At 41.8% G+C, this 20,305-nt stretch overlaps 2 protein-coding genes across 5 annotated transcripts in view; one reads left to right on the forward strand and one right to left on the reverse strand.

Moving 5' to 3' along the window:
- Positions 1 to 20,305, reverse strand: part of LOC117761837 (olfactory receptor class A-like protein 4) — a 946,130-nt gene that overhangs the window by 583,344 nt on the left and 342,481 nt on the right. The gene's annotated exons all lie outside the window — the stretch shown is intronic.
- Positions 1 to 20,305, forward strand: part of srgap3 (SLIT-ROBO Rho GTPase activating protein 3) — a 59,009-nt gene that overhangs the window by 22,248 nt on the left and 16,456 nt on the right. For all 4 annotated transcript variants that reach the window (XR_004613886.1, XM_034586003.1, XM_034586002.1 and 1 more), the window contains exons 3-6: positions 3,913 to 4,075; positions 9,217 to 9,279; positions 16,066 to 16,251; positions 17,649 to 17,777. Coding sequence is in view for 3 of the 4 variants with exons in the window: in XM_034586003.1 (XP_034441894.1) it covers positions 3,913 to 4,075; positions 9,217 to 9,279; positions 16,066 to 16,251; positions 17,649 to 17,777 (541 nt within the window). In the remaining variant the exon portion in view is untranslated. The remainder of the gene's footprint in view (positions 1 to 3,912; positions 4,076 to 9,216; positions 9,280 to 16,065; positions 16,252 to 17,648; positions 17,778 to 20,305) is intronic.

Here is a 20,305-nt window from a genome sequence, read left to right on the forward strand (position 1 = left end):
TTGCTGTTTCATTGATAAGCAGCAGGCAGCCGGCGTATAGCGGATTAAAGGCCCTGACAGAGCCGAGTCCGGGTTTGATAAAATAACACACTTCCCTTTGGAAATCCCAGCTCACACACATCACAGGCTCCGGTGGCATTCACTGCAACTATGACTAAACCACGGGCGCTGTCCTATACAATGCTTACTTGTTCAGGGTGTGCACATTATGGAGACAACCATCAGTGGATTCTACAGTCAGAGGATTATCACAATATTCTCCAACCATACACTGCATCGTTTGTTTCTCCCATTCACACTCTCTGTCCCTGTGTCCCGTCCATGCTCCTCCAAGCATTCACAGAAAATAGTGCGTGACTCTGTCTCACAATGAGACAACGGGGGGAGCAGAAAATTGTTCAAACCATGGAGACAGACACTGCTTTGCAGGATGAGACGCATGTAATGGATGCCAGAAAGCTGCACTCCTCTCTCCTCCTCCCTCTCCTCCTCCTCCTCCTCCTCCTCCTCTTCCTTCTCACTTCTCTAGAGACTCTCAGAGCTCATCGTTTGCCTTCTGCATGTTAATGATATCCTGTGTATAAATACAGAGGGCACGGAGCCATCCAAAACCAAGCCTTTTGAAGGCCGCCAGATTAATTGACCTGCAGGCTCTCCAACTGATACTCGGCCTCTTTACGGGAAATCAGCGAGCAGAAGTGGTAATAGAGATGGAGGAATGAGTAATTCTCAAGCTGAACAAAACAGCTGAGCGGCTACATTTAGTATTGTGTGAAAATACTCCGCTCCCAGAGATGCAGCTCGTACACAGGCCTAATTACCGACCCTCTGCTCCTAATTCCTGTGAAATGAGGACAGCGGCGAGGGAATAAGAGATCTAATGTCCTTTCGTCTCTTTATCTCTCCGAAGCTTTAGTGTCATCATTAAGAATCCGGACTTACTTCTGTTATTACGTCTGTTAAATTATTATACATTTTTAATAAACTGTCTAATTTACAGGAGTACGAAAGGATAACTAATCTTGGTTGAAGGGATTGTAGCATTGGTCCCAACTGAAATATTTTTCATCATTACATGTTTTTTGTGACCACATCTTTCACATGCTTTTTGAAGGAGGTTATTAAAAACAAAAGAAAAGTACTACTAATAAGTACTCAGGGTTACTCCCACATTGGAGTTAGGTCAACTGGAGTCTCTAATTAGGTGTGAATTTGGGTGCGACTGTTTTTTTGTCTCTGTATGTTGGCACTGTGATTGGCTGGCGACCTGTCCAGGATGTACCCTTCCTTTCACCCAATGTAAGCAGGGATTGGCTCCAGCCCCCCAGCAACCCTCACGGGATAAGGGATATAGATGGATGGATATTTCTATGTTAGATTGCCATGATATGTGTCAGACATTCTTGGTCCCCAGAGAATGAATATATGCAGAGTTTGGGTATCTCCTGACTTCTCTTTAGTTAGATTAGTGCCACAAGGAGGTCAAAGTTTTGTGAAATGTGCAGTGAAATGTTGCCATATCTACTAGTTGTTTGCACAATTAGATTACATATCCTAACAACTTCAGTGATTCCCTGATATTTCCCACAGTGTTTTGTGAAATGTCCCAACTACTGAGTGGGTTGTTATGAAACAGTCAGTGTGGCATAGAAAGTAAATAACCTGATACACCAGTCAAGTGAAACACTTAATAACCTAAAAGGAAAAATGACTTAAGCAGCAGATTTAGCAGCATATTAGGGACCATGGGTCCATAAGTACTTTAAATCGTCCGAGGATGACAGAGGATTTGCCTCTAGAGTACAGTTAACTGTGTTTGGGTGAGAATGATGAGGATAAAAAAAAGTCAGAAAATTAGAGCCTGGTTGTGCTTAGGGATGTGATGATGCATCTCTGACCACTTTTAGGGATTAGCAGAGAGGAGAGGTACTTTCCCCGTAAATCTCTCAGCCACAAACCGCAATTATACACCGAAGAGCTTTGTCCCTTGCAGGCGGATAGGTCGGTCAAGCAGAACTGGTACGGAATAAGGGAGGGTGAGACAGTAGAAATAGGCCATCCCAGAGGGAGTGGAGGAGAACATGGTCGACATGGGGTCCTCTATTGTCAGTATAAACCTAAATCCTTCTTTTTCAGAGATGGATTCATCTCATTCTGATACAGAAATTTAATCTCCAATTTAATGGTTTCTGTATTTCTTCTTGATTGCGAGGCTGAAATGTGGCGTGGACTGATGGCCTGATTTTCTTAGCTCTTTCAAAGTACCATTACATTTCTGTAATTACGAATTAATTGACTTGCATTTCAGAGAGAAAAAGTGCATCTCAGGACGAAGTTTACTCTACGTGGTAATCCGTCTTCTGCCCTTCTCTGATGTGGTGAAGATGATGATGCTTGTGCTTGTGTCCCGTCAGCCTGATTTAAGTGTATTTAGGGGCGAGTTAAGTGAAGGAATAATGGAGAAAGCACTCTGGAGTAACTAGATATCAACGTCATTAGATGTGATTAGCATTATGGAGGCTTTCTGAGGGGGAGTTCTTTGATGCTCGTCCCTGTTTTTTTCTTGCCCACAGTTAAATCCTATATCCCCCACCTTACTCTCTCTCGCTCTCTCTCTATTTCTCTCTCTCTCTCTCTCTCTCTCTCCCTCCTTTGTTCTAATCTTCCTCTCTCTCTCTTGTGTTTCTTCGGGGTGGGTAGATTGATTAATGCTCAGATAGTACCCAGACAAGGGTTTGGGTTTGAAGGGATTGTTTGTTTGTTTGTTTGTTTGTTTGTGTGTGTGTGTGTTTGTGTGTGTGTGTGTGTGTGTGTGTGTGTGTGTGTGTGTGTGTGTGTGTGTGTGTGTGTGTGTGTGTGTGTGTGTGTGTGTGTGTGTGTGTGTGTGTGTGTGTGTGTGTGTGTGTGTGTGTCTGTGTCTGTGTGTGTCTGTGTCTGTGTGTCTGTGTCTTTGCACCTTGGTCATTCTGGTTGAAAGCCCCTAAGGCGGAGACAGTTTAAACTGATTATGCAGCAATCAGGGGTCCACAACTCTCTGGATCCTTATGGTCACCAGCATTATACATTTAAACAATTGATCCCTTACAAGAGTGTTGCATTGTCAGAGTGTGGAGGAGGACAGAAAGGAAGTAATGGAGTGTACAGGCGGGTGGGAGAAATCCATGGTTACCAGACGATTTTCTTTATCATTACCCATAGACTGCAGGCTGTATAAAGATAGACGACATGATGGCTCCCGAAAAGTGAAGCCAAATCGTCTTGATTGCCACCTGGTGGCTAACAGCAGTACAAGTCATAAACCCAGCCTCCTCCATGTTAACAGATGGGACATGGGCCAAATTAAAAAGTCAAAGTACACGTCAAATAAGTGATGTTATGAATCACTCTGATGTTTGTTCTAGACTGACTGCTCGAGCTTGTATTGCTTCGGCCTCACAATCGCGGCTCCATTACCCAATCACGAAACTGCACTCAGACTGTGGCTCCAAATGTGCAAGAGGGCAGTGCTCATACTCGGGATATTTTAGCTTCATTTCTGGATAGTGCCAGGAACAGGAGATGTTTCATCCATCTTTGTGTACACAATTTTTTGGTATATTTTAATGACTTAACATTTTATCAGGTAAATATTTCTGGTTTATTACTAAACACTGCTAAATAGCCAATTTTAGGGTGCTACCGCTAAGACGGTGAACATGGTCAACATTATCAGCATACTTGCATTTTGTATTTTGAGGACGTTAGCATGCTGACTTTAGTATTTACCTCAAATCACCACTTAAGCTTCACAGAGCTGCATGACCACCGATTCCTGTGAAAACTCTTGTTTAAACGTGGATTTCATGCCACATCATGAGAGACATTCTACTAATCATTAACTCCTCCTGTTTTTTATTTGTTTTCTTTTTTCAGAAAAGACCAGCACCTGCTGTCCTCAGTAAACTGCTGGTACCTGGTGCTAAACCAGACGAGGCGTGACAGCCGTGACCATGCCACCCTCAGCGAGATCTACACCAACAATGTCATTGTCCGCTTGGCCCAGATCTGCGAGGATGTCATCCGCCTGTTCAAGAAGGTCAGTTAAACCATCGTCAAAATGTCACTACTGTTTGACTCTGGCTCGAAGTGACGTCATCAGCTCGGGGAAGTTGTCGTCCATCTTCGTATACAGTCTATGGTAGCAGGGGGAAATATGGGACCACGACCTCTGTCCCAGCACACACTCAATTCATAGAAAAAGTACAAGTTCTGGCTCTGGGTTCGAGAGCCCAAGGTCCAATAGCCCTTTCTAGAGTCTGGATCCCTCTCAGCAGAGATGACTGAGGTCTAATCCAAACACCAGAATCCTTTTTTCACCGTGCAGGCCTTACTGGAGATGAGCTCCACTCTGCTTGCAAGGTGCCATTTGGATATTACTGTGTGTGTGTGTGTGTGTGTGTGTGTGTGTGTGTGTGTGTGTGTGTGTGTGTGTGTGTGTGTGTGTGTGTGTGTGTGTGTGTGTGTGTGTGTGTGTGTGTGTGTGTGTGTGTGTGTGTGTGTGTGTGTGTGTGTCAGAAGCGGCCAGAACTGAAGCGAGACAATCACTCCATCCTTAAACTGAAACAAATTGAAGCATTTTGGATGAAATCACTGTGACATGCAAGGTGATGAAGGACAAAAATTACTTCTGTTGACACAAACAATTGTATTCATGCCTACAGCAACCACAATGGTGACTTATAATGGGAATGTATAATTTTTAGGATGTATTAAGGATATTAATGCTACATATTTCCCAATAAATCCCACACTTAGTACTGAACAGATGTGTTAATTTCATGCTTGTGTTAAAAGGCTGATCACAGAGATGCACTGATTCTGTTCAGAGCTGCAACAAGGTCCTAAATAATGTGTAGTAGATGTGAAACACAATTTCCTAGTTTTTATGGTCCATTACTCGCAATATTAAGTAATTGCAAAGATAATACATGAATAAACAAGAAATCTTGCTTGCAGGCGTTTCTATATGTGATGCTGTGACCTGCCACGGCTCTTACATTGTGTTGCATCACACTTGTTCACTCGCTGAACCCTCCCTGCTCCCCCTGAGCCTCTGCAGTACATGCAGTCTGTCTCACTTCTGAGTCACTGATGCATACAGATGCCATTCACCAGCTGCCGGAGCCCTCTGAGGATTTTCTCCCGTTTTCCACATTGAGTGCAGAGCTTGTTTGAGTAGGACTCAAAGCCTCCTCTCCAGATAAAAGCAGAAAACAACAAATCCCCTCTGTATCATTCAGGTTTTCTTGTTTTTACGCCTCTGGGAATATTTCTTAATCTATTTTAAAATACAATTGAGGCAGTTCAACCTTTTTTTATGAGTTTTACACGCTTTGATGATTAGTTTAGTTTCTAACTCACAGGTTTTCTTTTACAAGCACACATATTACAGACAAGCAGCATGTGGACAAACCTGTTTACTTTCTTATGTGTATGAAGCCTTCTGAATAGTGGGTGTGCTGTCATGTGTGTGTGTGTGTGTGTGTGTGTGTGTGTGTGTGTGTGTGTGTGTGTGTGTGTGTGTGTGTGTGTGTGTGTGTGTGTGTGTGTGTGTGTATTGAACAAGCACTTGCCCTGCCTGTGTATATACGTTCGGCACGGCCCCTCCTCTGGCAGAATATTATGCTTCTCACAATGATTCAAACATGAAGTGGCCATTGTGCATTTTGCTGAGTCATTGTGTTGCACTGTTTCATGTTCACCAGGAAAAATTTGTCAGCCCTTGACCGTGGACATCAAACTCTGCTCACTTTTTCATGCTGTATCTGTTTTAGCTACACGCTTACAGCCCACCGAGCTCGGCTGAATCCCTTTGAGCATTAGCTGTTTCACTGTCAACAGATCTTCCTCTCCATCCATCATCTGTAAAGACCTTAAGATCTGCCCGGCAACTTGGATTTGTTATGATGTTTTAGTGGTTTCAGTGTTATCCCCCAGAGGTCAACTTTGATGTTGCCTACTACTTTTATTCTTCCTCCAAGTCAAACTGTACTGTGTTCCACACCATGTCTCACTCATCATGGCAATCAGACTTGGTAAAAATTGTAGTTTGAAGCTACTAAAGTTTCTTGCTATTCTTGCACAGCCATTAGAATCAATTACAGTCAAAATGGTTCAAAAGGGTGGGTTTCAGGGGGTTGGTGGCCTGTTCTTTTAAAAACTTCACCATCGTTACTTTCTTGTATAGAGGATGTTAGGGCCAGGAATAAGTAACAAAAAGCAAAGAGGAAGAATTTTTAAAAACTATGTTACACCTGTAGAATAAAGCTGTAATGTCGAGATTTAAAGCTAGGGTTAAAGCAGGCTACACTTGAAAAAAATGCAACAAATAATCCCTGCTTGAAGCCAACTTTTCCATGACCTGCTCAGTAACTTCTTGCTGTCGTCTCTGCTTCAGCGGTGTATGTCTACCTGGCTGAAGACTTATAGGTTATAGGCAGGGTGAGTGCAGGCAGGCAGGTCAGTTAGTAACAGACATGTATGCCAGCCAATCCTTTTATACGGTCAGAATTACCGAATTGGTCATGTTTGTTACAGTCCTGTGAGGACCACAAACACTGGCTTTATTTCCCTTTTCCCCCCCAGACTACTTTATTGAAGGCTATTGGGACGTGAAGAGGGTTTCAACAAATAAGATAAAAAGTATATCAGAAAACAATTATCAGTCCTACCTTTAAGACAAAATGTTGAAAATAAAGTCAAACTAAGCAGATTTTTAAGAAATGCGTCTAATTAGAAGAAGAAACCACATAAGGCTGAGGTGACCTCTTTAGTCCAAACTGAAATTGTAATAATGGACAAATGCAAAGATATCGATGGTTACACCAACACTGTAAGGATGTAATGCTCTGGCAGATTACATGGCTGTTAGTTGCTCCTCTACAGTAACTGGATTCGACCCTAATACCCTTCCATAGTCTGCGGAGCCAAACTTCAGAGTCCAAATCACAATTTCACAGTCGCAGGTGCTGATGCCTCCAATTTTAGCTGATTTATCTTTCACTTATTTAACAAATAAAGTCATGGAAACATTACTGAGTCTAATGTGAGTGTGCCATTGCCCTGCTCTGCACTTCCTGTGTGCTTTCACAAGTCAACTCTGTCAGACCACTTCCTCATGTCACCTTATACCATCCTTTTCCTTCGTGTCTCTGTGCTTTATATTCTTAAGTGAGAAGTCTGAATTTGTGCTGCACTTCCTGTTGAAAGCTTATAATAAAATAAAAAAATTTTTTTTGACACTTTCTGAGTCAAAACCTACACTAAATATCGACTAAATCAAATGTACCCAAACCAAAAGATTTGATGATATTAAATCAATCTGTACATTTTATGATCTCACCACAACCACAAATTAATATAACACATCAATGCAATGCTGATTATAGTCACACTGTTCAGAGTAGTTCAACCAGCTTCCTCTTAAAGATTGTATTTATCTTGTTTTTTCCATTATCCTCTCTCAAACAAAACTTTCCGTAGCTCCGTCGAGTCAGAGGAGGTGTTGCTTTACTTTTTTTGGAACGTGTCAGACCATCACACTGAGATATGCTGGTGCCACTGATGCATTTTCTCACCTTGAAGTCTTCAGACAAACACTTTATTCCTCTATCCTCCCACACACATAGATGTTATTCCATTCGGTTACTTCTTCTTCCAGTCTCGGTGTGTCCCAGGATTTTGGTCACAACACGTGCTGTGCACTGTAATAACAAACATTAAACTGGCAGCAGAGAGAAATTATGGCTTAATCAATATTTCCATTTCAAGATGAGACATAAAAAATGGAAATGGAACTTGTTTTTCCTCTTGATGCATTATTGACTTTTATTGACGTCTGTAGAACACAAACATCGATACGAGGTGTTGATCTTTGTCAGAGGATGTCACACATTGTCACCGCTGGACACGCTCACGCTTAGACATTTTTCACACATGTGCAAAAGTATAGGTAATGTGCGATAATCAAAGGAAGTTAGCTCAGAATGTGCTGTTGCTTACAGTTGCATGTCTTAGAGATGGAAAGTACTGTATGTCTGCAAAATAGAAACGTTTGCTCAGTTGTTACCTGATGTGATTGGGAAATACAGTATAGCTGCTTTCTGACCTCCTAGTATAAAGTCCACAGAAAGTCAGGAGAATTCGATGTGTGAACACAGCAGGGGATCCTCCGAAGGATTCACCGTGAGCTAGTGATTATAAGCTCCTAAACTCCTCCTCCTCCTATATTTTCACTAATTTTCTCCTGAATGGTGTTTCATGTTTGGCTGTGACAAGGAACTTGTGGGGAGGGGAGTCTTTATCCGTAGGTCACTTTTTTAAACTTTAATTGGAATGAAACTAGATGAGCACTCACTGACAGCATACTGGATCCAAGGCTGACAGGCCACCTTATCACCATATTGCATATGCATGCATTGAGATCAGAACCTATACCATGTACACAGAAATGTTCTGTAAACTGTTAACAATGTCACTCCTTCATAGATATTAGCGTTCCACACTTCCACACAAAAAATCCATCCATCTTGTAAATCAAATCTGCTCCAAAATGTAATGGGTTTCTCTTTGGCCCGTACACCACCCTTCCAATAAGTTTCAAGATAATCAGTGAAGTAGTTTTTGCGTGATCCTGCGAACAGTCAGGCAAACAGCAATAAAAAACCTAAATTCCTTGGCAGACGTAATTAATCTAACTTGAAGACAATTTATAAAAGAGGCTCAGTTTATGGTACCGTCCCACAGTCCAGTCTGTGTTTGTAAAGATGAAGTTCAATCATCAATCCCAAAAACTATAGCTGCAGCCCTGTGAGGCTGTGATACTCACTGCACATCAAAAATCTAAACTGTTGGATTGATAGGAAAAGATGAAAGTCTTCCCTCTTGTGAGAATTGAAGTGTTAGTCTTTCATTCCTTGAACAAAAGTGCTGCACTGTTTGAGATTCTGACCTGTGCTGGATGAAAAGTCATAAACATGATCCATCCTCTGATGTCCTTGAATATCTGCTCCAAATTCTTTGGCCATTCATCCAAAAGTTGGTGCGATATTGATCTATGACTCCACAAAGCAATAGTGTCAGTGTAACTGACAGTGTAATCTTTCCAGTGGGTCACTGCTGACGGCTCGAATGTTATTTGTGTTTTCACTGCTGTTCCTTCTTTGTGCTGTGTTTCAGAGCAAGGACATTGGGATCCAGATGCACGAGGAGCTGGTGAAAGTGACAAATGAACTCTACACTGTAAGTAATATGTGGTGTCTCCTGCAGATCGATCTCTCACACCTTATCTCATCACCGGGCCCATCCAAGGTTCTTTTTCCTCTCCGCCTTTCTGACATTGTATTTCACGTTCTTTACTTTTTTGCTGGCTTCTTTGTGACCATGCTGGCTGGGTTTTTATTTCCCTGACTGTGCATCAGATTTGGAGAATATCAAAGGAGGCATATTTGTTTATATTCAGGTTAATCATTTTAAGTTGTGTTATTACTTGAAAAGGTCTAAATGCCCTAGTTCTCACAAAAGACATCACTTGCTTCATTGCTACAACGTTTACCTTTCAGCCTCTGTCTGAAAGACTTGGTTTTAGCTCCTGTCTCTTTAAGCGCCCCCCTCTCAAAGAAGCCCAGTCTTCTCTGATTGGCCAGCTGGCCCACTCTGTTGTGATTGGTCAACCGCTTCCAATTTGTGTAGAAAATGACGGCCTCTCTGTTTTCGCTTTACCGAAATTTTTTAATTCACTCATTATCTACTCACCACTTTGCCGATGGAGGGGTGGGTGAAGTGTTTGAGTCCAAGGGCACACGCGGGGGTGCGTGTTAGCATTGCTACATCCGCTAGCATCTCCACTTCCGGTTGCAGACCTTTAGGCTTAAAACTTGGAGTAAATGAAGCCGTTTGGTTGAATATGAATGTCAGGGCTTCCGGACACTTGGATGACACCACACGAGCAGTATGGAGGCATGTCATGTTTTTTGTGTTCTTTTATTACGTCTTAAGATTTGGTCACCACTTACTTCAATTGTATTGGATTTGGTTGCTACACTGTTTACCCCTGAAAAGTGTTGTGGACTCAAACACTTCACCCACCCCTCCATCAATTTTCATTTTTCGGTGAACTATCCCTTTAACATGTGACCATATCCTTCAATAGATTGTGTTTACATCATTATGATAGGGAGTAGCTCAGCAGATGACATAATGTGCATCTTGTTTCCATAACAATAGACCGACGACCCATTCATGTAAGGTCACCAGGTCCAGCTCAGCTGCTTTGTTGTGTTTAATGCCAGCACTCTGCTTTGTAGGGCACAGTCACTTATACTATAAAGGCCATTTTCTCCACTTATACAATATGTTTGATTTATCTTTGTTGTTGTGTAGAAGTGGCCTTTTGCTTCATTTTGATTTGTCGATAGTCCACAATGCTCACTTCTCTAAAAAAAAACTGTTTTTTTATGTATTTCCCAAGCAGCTCCTTTTTATTCATAGCGAGCAGCACTTGAGCATCTGCTTCACATATGTTTTAATAGAAAAAAGAGTGGAGGACTGATGTATGGATGGATGAAGTCTGTTGCACATATTACCAAGTGGGAAAGCCCGAAACCCCCCTTATAATTCATATTTAATCATGTTTATAAATTCTATTTGGATTATACTGGCAGCTGACTTTTGCAGTCAAAAATCAGTGCAGTGTTAGAGGGAAGTATTTATGAATGGGGCATACCACAAGCCCACATTTCTCAGTTGTATTTTTAAACAGTGTCACTTCTTTTAAAAAATAACCTTACATAAGTTATGATAAATATTTATAATTAATATCGTTGTAGCAGCAGTTTTTATTGTTTTGAACCTTTTGACCATTTACTGTTGTGTAACATCCGCTGAGCAGTAATTGGTGATGACTGCAGAACTGAATTGTTGATAACAGGATTTCCTGTGAGAAACCCTGCAGATCGATGAAAGTATGTCGGGGATGAGGTCACGCTGCGCTGGTGCTGCACTGAAACTCAGAGATGAGCTGTTATTGAGGGAGGCTTAGTGCCCAGACCTGGATCAGCTCCAGGCAACTTCAGCAATCTTCTGTCCCCTGAGGTGAAACAGAAGAGATGGCAGCACTAAATATGACTTATTCATCTGTGCAATGCAATGGGAGTCAAACTACCAAAGGGTAATAATTGGCAACTCTCCCTGATCCTGCCATCTGTACATTTGGATGCTGAAACAGGCAGTGTTATGGCGGACATGTGATAATAAAAAGTGCATAAACAGTATGTTGTTTAAATCAAAAATATACTTCAAAAGGACTGTGGTATTGGTGAAACTTGGTAGATTTTATCCTGCAGTTATTCTCCCTATTCAGAAGTTGCAATGTATTTCCAGTTTGGTTTCCACTCTCATGGTTTATGTCAGGTTCACTTTACCTTCCAGAAACAAATCATTATCCTGTACTTTTACTATATATTTCACCCACTCCTTCCGCTGCACAGTAAAACTCAGATGGATCCTCTTCTCACACTCCACTTGGCCTCTGCTGCTGTCTGGCCGAAGATTAGAAATCCAGATGGTGACGTATAGCGAGTCCTCTCTCTGTGTGTGAGGAAGATTGTGGGAGTTGTGGGAAATTCCATAGCTAAGGTGGAAAATGTGTTGCTTTAATAACACACATTTAGTTATTAAAGCGCATACATTTTCACATCTAATCTTTTTATTAACTACTCATCACATAGTTGTAGGAGACTCCCCGAGTTTTGCTTGATTCCTCTTTTTTTTGGGACTTTCTGAGTTTTTTTCCCTTTAGTATTTATGACGTCAGGATATTATACTATTAAAAAAGATATTAAAAAATTGGATATTTTTTTCTTAATTGTTCAAATTATGCAACCAGTGTGAAGCTCTTTAGAATCACCTGTAGTCAACCACTGTATAAATGAAGTATAGTTGGTGAAATTAGTAGAAGAGGATTTTCCCATTTGCCACCAGCTATAACAAAATTTGCAGATGTGAGCGTTTAAAATTTTTCACAAGTGACTGATCTGCGTTCAAGGCCCTTTCACATAGAACGTGACAGCGGCACCACTGCACTTAGAAACCCATTCTTTTCAGTGGTTTGCACTGTGCAGGGGCGGTTTTCCACAGCTCAGAACAAAGTGCCATGCACCACTCAGCGGGCTCTCTTTCGTGTTGTTTTTCCTCTTATATCACTGCATGTTGTATAGACACGAAGCTTCTAGGCTGGCAAAGAATGCACAATGGAGGAAAACCAGACATGTTTTTGTGTTGGAGTGCAGCTTAGGTCCTATTGTTCCGTCCAAATGTGTCAGAGCCCAAGAGAAAAGTAATCGAGGCCGACCCGAAACCTGACAGGTGTTCCGTTTTTTTTTTGGTGTCTGAGCCCGATGTCGTCAATAAGAGCCGCACTGAGGTTGTGTTACCTCAGTGACATGCACGGTTATCACTTGCTTTGCCTGATTACAGACTGCAGTGTTCAAAATCAGCCCAACCAACTTTACAGACCAGACTCGATTATCATTTCAAAGTTTTTGTCCGAAACTGACCCAGCCCGTTGGGTCAGTTATATGACACAAGCTTACATGACAGCTGCACGTACAACACATTTTGAGTCAGTAGTGCATGTCAGGTGGGTTATAGCTGTCAGGTAGCTCTTTGTGGGTTGGAAAACGGGCCTTTCTGGCAGCAGTAGCTTGTGGTGTTGAATTGTTTTTAATTACTGTTCCCTTGTTAGTAGTTGATTGTGCAGAAATAGACACATCAGTAGCATGTGGCCTCATGGTGTTTTCCTCGTGGTGTTTTCTAACAGTTTTCTCTGGCTGCCAACTAAACAATTTTTGCAAAGAGAAAAGTGTGAAATCCCATTTGGATGCCTGGCTGCTCAGTGAGAGGTAGAAGGGATAAAAGTAAGACTGTGAGCTGGAGCTACCATTTAAATATTGTTTAAAGTCTGATGCTGCTGCTGCAGCAGCCGTGGTATTAGTGCGAGTGAACGTCCTCCTGTCTGTGGCTTTGTCAGTAGCATTGAGTCTGAAATTAGAAATGGGAGCAGAGGCTTGAATGTCTGAACAGCCAGTCACTTCCTCACGTTTCCCGCAGCAACACGACTCTGTGAAATTTGTTTTTTCTTCGCTTCAATCTGAGTTAATTTCCTGCTACATCAATTTAATATCCCCACTGGGATCAATAAAGCTTTCTCTTATCTTATCTTTGTGATCAGCCACCTTGTGTCTGTTTACTGAGCTTCATACACGCTTCTTCTTTTGTTATTATTGGTTGACAACTACAACAGTGATTCTGAGACTCTCAGACGAGGGTGGTGCCTGTGTGGCTTTCATTCATTCATTCATTTTGTGTGCTAATGTTTTACGTGCAAAGAAACAACAACATTTTTTAGCTTCTACTCATTTAGCAATAATCTCAGCATTAATTAATTATGCACAGACATGATCTAGTGATGTAGAAAGGATTCTGTTATTGTTTTGCTCTTTTATTATCTTCGGTAAGTTGTCTTTTTTCATGTTTTTATTCCCTTGCCAAAGCACTCTCCGCTATATATTTATAAATTTATATATATATATATATATATTTATTTATTTATTAGTCCCCAGTTTTTCTATGATATCCCTGCAGAGGATCTTTACAAGAGATCAGAGGGAATGATTTTAAGTGACGGAGAGGAGGAATGGCAAAGGTCCCAGTCAAAGTAGCCTTGATAATATTTAGATTCATAATGAATATCTACTTCTGTCCTTTAATTCATTATGGAATTGAAAATCATTATGAGAATATCCAGCCATTCTCTCCTTGGGTTGATTTTTTTTTTTTCCACCAGCCCGGGGCTGTCGTCAGAGGACTGAACAATACACCCCCCTCCTGTAGACACACGATGAAGCTCAGTGTTCCTGCATGTTACTGTGGGCCCTCTGTGGGTCGTCAGATGGTTCAAAGAAGGAAAAAGAGAAAAAGAGAGAAAGAGAAATCTATCTCACGGTTTCACAGGATGTTTTAAAAGCGACCGTTTGAACGAACGCCCAGTGTCAGCCTAGTCTCTCTCTTCATGGAGTACCCACCCTGACATCAGCTTTGTCACTCTGAAAATAAACCTGTGTCTTTTATCATTCTTTTGACTTCTCAGGTGTTTGCCTTAGAGCTTTTTGTCACACTGCTGTCCCGGTTGTTCCTGCACTGCCTGGAGAGGAGAGCTATTTATTCCAGCACAGAGCCGGGTGTAAATAGAGCCTCTTAGTAAATAATACAATCACTAAAGTTTGAGGTCAATGGGAATTTACAGATGTTAGTGTCCCAGTGGCAAATGCGATTTTTGACGAGTAGCTCTCGTAGTCATAAAAGGAACCCTGCTGCCTCAGTGAGCATTACTTACTTTATCACAGGAAACAAATAAACAGCTGTTTATATCGACTGTCTAACATCCTGAGGTGTTTGTAGAAAGTCCTGAACGCTGGTTTGACGTTTGAAGACGCAGCTCACATCTGGACGATGCTTTACGAGGCCGAGGAAGGAGCTTTAAGCAGTGACCATATGAGCATCTGGCACCAGTTAAGAAAGATGCAGGATGCTCATGTCTGGTGTTACAGGGGATTTCTGTCACTACAGTCTTGTCATCACCGTGTTGAAGTGGGACGGCGGGGTGTCCGTGTCAAAACCTGAGCGTCAAATGAAGTGATCAAAGTGGAGATGTAACTGCAGGGAACACAGAAAACAATGCTGTCACTCCGCCGCAGAGAACATCTGAAAACCAACAGGCCTGCGGGTGATGAAAAGTTACTCTGAGAAATGATGTAGGAGGCAGAGAAGCCACAGCGACGTGGGAATTGAGGGGCGAGTTGAAGATTTGACAGCCAAGACCAAACCACACACAACCCTGGACCCCTCGTTCCACTTAAAATATTCCACATGCAGTGACATCTGTGTTCCCACTGTATTGACTGCCCAAATTGATCCAACAGGCCCCTATGAAAAAGCACAGTGAAGTCCAGGAAAGTTTGTCGCTCATATCTCAGAGGTCAGTGTGCACAGGTATGAGCTGTTTGGTGAATGAGGATAAAGGCCAGTGTGTATGTGGATTGTTCAGTGAAGTTTGGCCCCAAAAGACAATTAATAAGCATCAATACAACAATATTCAAATAAGAAAAAAGATATTCCTCCTCTCAAGTCTATCTGCCTTTCAAACATGCTTGGTTTGACTCAGAGGTGATATCCACCTCTGAGTCAGGGCTTGTTTACGTGTCTTTTTACGATCCACACTGGTGAGCACCCCTACATATTTATGACCTGCAGGCTCCTGATAAAAATACTAATGATGCCTTTCTTCCACAGGGCTCAGACATCCCTCTTGCACCTCAGTCTATTCACGATTTGATAGTTTTATATGGGACTACAGATAACTGTTATTTTCTAAATCAAATAATCTGTTGATGATTTTGTCTCTTAATTGTTGAATGTATACAAACGGTGAAAATGCCCATTACAACTTTTCTGATGGGGCAGATGGAGCCAATGGTGGTGTCTGGAATTCCTTGTTCTATCTGACCAAGAATCCAAAACACAATGTTGCTTTAATTTAATGACATTTATGACATGAAAAACAGATTATTCTCACATTTGTGAAGCTAAAAATTGATAATAGGAGAATACTTGGCATTTTCCTCTTGAGATATGACTGAAATTATTAATTCATTAGGCTATCAGCATAGTTGCTGATTTTGTCTAAGTGATAAATAGCTCTTATCTCATATGAAGAATTGATCTCCCTCCATTTCAATGTGACTCACTATGCAAGTGCTGGGTTTTTATTTCACTTTGTGGGTTATTGTATGTACTGTTGATGTAGATATCGATGGATCCTCTGATTTCTCACTTTGTCCAACACAGTTTTACAGCAACTGTGAAGCTTCTTTAAATCTTCAGCCTGTAGTCACCCACATGATAGAATGTGCTGACAATCAGCCCAGTGGATGATCAGTCTGATGAATATCTGTCGTGCTTCTCCTGCAGGTGATGAAGACATACCACATGTATCACACCGAGAGCATCAGTGCAGAGAGTAAGCTGAAGGACGCAGAGAAGCAGGAGGAGAAGCAGTTCAGCAAGTCGGGAGATCTCAACGTGAACCTCCTGCGTCACGAGGACCGCCAGCCGAGACGCAGCTCCGCCAGGAAGATTGAGAAGATGAAAGAGAAGGTGAGCAGGACGGAGATCAGAGAAATGTGGTGCTTTCACACACAGTTTGACTTTCTACAGCTTTTAATCTGCCTCTTGAACCTGGAAGACGAGGTTAAGACTCATCATCAACTGTTTGGGTTCATTTAAAGAGAGGGATACAGTGGATAGACAGTAATATATTGTCAGGAGCACACTGCAGCACTCCCTGTCAATAACCCAACTCTCCTTCCATCTTATGCAGATTTTTAGTTTGTGTAAAGTCACTGGTGGTCTCCGAGCACATCGTACTTTAAATACACCCAGGCATTGTTTATTCTGGATCTCCTTCTAGAGTTTTTTCATGCAAACGAAACCCACCATTATCTCTCAGGTGCAGGAAATCAAAAGGCTGTCAGGGCGACAGGCTCGTATCCTCGGAGATGCTGCTCGGCTTGGAACCCGAACATTATTTATATCACAGCATGGCAACGAATATTCGTCTCTTTCCCTGTTTCTTCCTCTAAGGCTTTGTCTCATCAGTATGCCTGCAAACAGGTTGGAGGAGGAAGAGACAGGAAAGAAAGTTAATCTCTTTTCTCCTAACACACCACGCCACTGAAATTTGCATCATAATAGCTTTGTGAAATTGGAAGTAAAGTGTCTCTCTACAGTGAAATGTAAAAGTGCACAATTTAAATAACGGGCTAAAGTCTCTTTTTTTAAATTATGATGCTTTTGTTTGTATTCGAAACAGTGGAAATATGTTGTTATAAAGTGGTTTTGTCAATACAGTTTTAAAAAGTCACCAGTGTTAGTTAGCAGGGTCACACAAAAACTACCGAACAGATTATCATGAAACTTGGTGGAAGGATGAGGTATGGGTCTGGGAAGAACACATACATTTTTGGCAGATCTGAATCAGGGAGCGGATCAAGGAATTCTTTTTTTCCTCTTTCCTTGACATTGCAAGGCTTTAAAAAAAAAAAAAATCCCAGGAAATAATTAATGGGTCTAGATGAAAAAAAAATCTGGCATATCAAGAGAGCTTATATATATGAGGGATTTCAATTTAAGGAAACTGTTGGGCCTTGACGGAGGTTTGCACTCCTCTGAATACTACACAACCCACATAAACCAGGGTCTGTTTGCGTGCTTCTGTGTCAGTATCCACATCCTGTAGCCTCTGGTGCCTGAATGTTGAGAGACAGGATAACAAATGCAAGCTTAACTGTGCAACTGTTCATATACTATCCAGAGGAAGACTCTCCAGAGCCTGTTCCTCCAAACTTTCCCCGACATCTCTACCTGTCTGTTGGTTCCCAAAGCTGCAACTGCCTGAGCTCACACTTAAATCCTCCCCATATTGCTTTATCTTCCTGCACCGATGATGTGTTTTTCCCCCCCTTCATCTACCCTGTCTCTTCTCTCCTCCCCAGAGGCAAGCCAAGTACTCAGAGAATAAGCTGAAATGCACAAAAGCCCGGAATGACTATTTGTTGAACCTGGCAGCGACAAATGCAGTTGTGGCGAAATATTACATCCATGACGTCTCCGATATGATTGATGTAAGTATGCGCGAGGCACATGTGTTTATTTACACCTCTCTGCTGGGATTTCTGGTGTTGACTTAACTCTGCTGCACTGTCGCTTTTCTCACCATCTGTTCCTGTGTCTCATTCTCTCTCAGCCTGTTAGCTGTTTGTCTCCAAGCTGCTCTGTTGGCCCCACTAAATGTATTTACCATCATTTTTTTCCCCTGTATTAATTTCTGCCTAACAAACTTATCACCGACACGCTATTGACTGACTGTTGACGTGCAAATTGCTTTAGCGATGCTCTGTAGGTCTGTGCTGCGGTGATTTCGCTCGTTTGTTTTTGTTGATGTTGCTTTTGGGAGCTCGGCTGTGACAAACACAGCGTGTCCCTGTGATTTTCTGCTTCTCGCTGAAAAAGCATCACGCAGGACACACTCACACATACACACACTCGCACATTCTCTATTGTGTGTTATCTGTCCTTATGTGGTCTCTCCTTTCATGGATCACAGTTGAGGAAGCAGCCCTCTCTAACACTGACTTAAGCAGTTTTATTATACGCCAAAACAAGAATATTTCCTCATTTATATGTGCTGAATTGTAGGGAAATTCAACCTTTACATAAAATCTCTAAATGAGAAGAAGTGTTTCAAAGGATGACTTTGTTTTGCAAACCACTAATGGTTGGAAGTCGGTCAAAGTCAGCCGGTGAAGCAGAGGTTCAGTTAATTCAGGCATGAACGTGGTTTGGCACCGAGCTCTCAGTCCCTGGCGACCTGCTCCCAGTCGCCCTGCAGACAAACATATGGAGATTAAGATGAAGGAAGCTTTGTTGACCATTTTACACAATATCAATGGGAAGCTGTCATCTGGATCTGTTCATTTTACTGTAGACATGTACACAAACAGCTCCCTCTTCTTAATTCACTCCCATTCCACATTATTATTGTCAATTTGTTCCAGTTCCACGATTACACAGTACACACAGCTAATGAACGCTTCGGGTGTCAGTACTAATGTATTTAAAAGCTGAAATGATTATTCAATTAATCCATTAGCTGATCCAAATAGTGAATTGTTTCTTTTATCAATGGGCTGTTGTTTGAATTAAGAGTCAAATTTTGTTCAACCATAGACTGTATATAAAGACAGACGTTGTGTCCTCCCGCTATCCAAAAATGAAGCCAAAATATCCCTAATTCGAACGCTGACATCTTGTGCCGATGACGTCACTTGTAGCCAGAGTCTGCGCTGTAGCGATCCGGGGGGGGCCACAGTTCCGAGATTCCGGCAATACTTGTGCTCAACCAATAGAGTCTCAGCTGTCAATCATGACGCTTTCACCCTTTTCATAGCATCAATTAACTAATTAAAACCAAAGCTATACAAAAAAACTATCTAAAAGGACAGAAACCATCTTTGAGAAAAATGTATATGATGCATATGTCGACGTTTTAGATTGGTCCCATCCACCAACACGGAGGAGGAGGGCTCTATGACCTACACTGTAGCCAGCCGCAGATGGGCGATCAAGAGAGATAGGCTTCGCTTTGAGGGATCAGTCATGTCGTCCATCTTTATATAAAGTCTATGATTGAACTAAATTGGACTCTTAAGAGAATCAAGCAGAATAACTGATGAGGGTAAACAAGCTTTAATCGCAGTTCTAATGTCCTCTAATGCATTCTGTGAATACTTTTATTTTTTAATTGATTGGTGATAAGTGAAAGTCAAGGTTGGCTTGTTCCCTATAAAGCCCTACTTTCCTATTCAGTTAATGTTTTAACCTGTCAGCCCTTCAGTCTGCCTGTCTCTCCGTCCTGCTCTCTGTGCTAATGACCGTGGCTGTCACATTTTTCCTTGAGGCCAGACAGACCACCTTACGCTGCTACATTAGCCACAGTCATATTGCACATTTTCCAGGTCAGGCACGATGAAGAGATGATTTCAGTGACATTTCTATAATGATTATCATTCCTTTTTGATTTTAAGCGATCACAGGTAATACAGTGTATAGTGTATTACTTTATATAGATTGTGGCTGGACCTGTCTCCGGCTACGTGCAGGGTAGCCGGTGACATGCCGGTGGTAGCCGAACATGTACCTAGACACTGATTCATGGGCTCTCCCTGCCTCTGTGCTTGGCAGCTGTGATTGATCCAGTGAAAAATCCATGTCATCTCAAATCCTGCTGAGCTACAGGGAATGAGATCATGAGCCTGACTAGTTTGACTGTGGGAAAGAGGAAGATAAACGATTTGTCTGTCACTTCAGAGTCACAACTCACCACAGTGGACGTCCATGCAGGAAGAAGTCAGCTTTGTCAGACAGCATCACTGAGTTAAAACTGTTCAGGAGCAGTTAAGGATTAAAATGAAATAATTTAACCAAATTTGCCAAATTTACTCAACAACTACAATGCCTGTAAATGATGAATGCTGTATTGTGTGACATTGGTCAGTGCTGTCCGCCTGTAAATGCAACATAGGATACTGTACCTTCCTGGGGATATTGATATTTTGCAGCTAAAAATAGTACAGCAGGAAAGACGAATATA

Source organism: Hippoglossus hippoglossus, chromosome 5 (genome assembly GCF_009819705.1).
Source record: "Hippoglossus hippoglossus isolate fHipHip1 chromosome 5, fHipHip1.pri, whole genome shotgun sequence".
Classification (NCBI taxonomy): domain Eukaryota; kingdom Metazoa; phylum Chordata; class Actinopteri; order Pleuronectiformes; family Pleuronectidae; genus Hippoglossus; species Hippoglossus hippoglossus.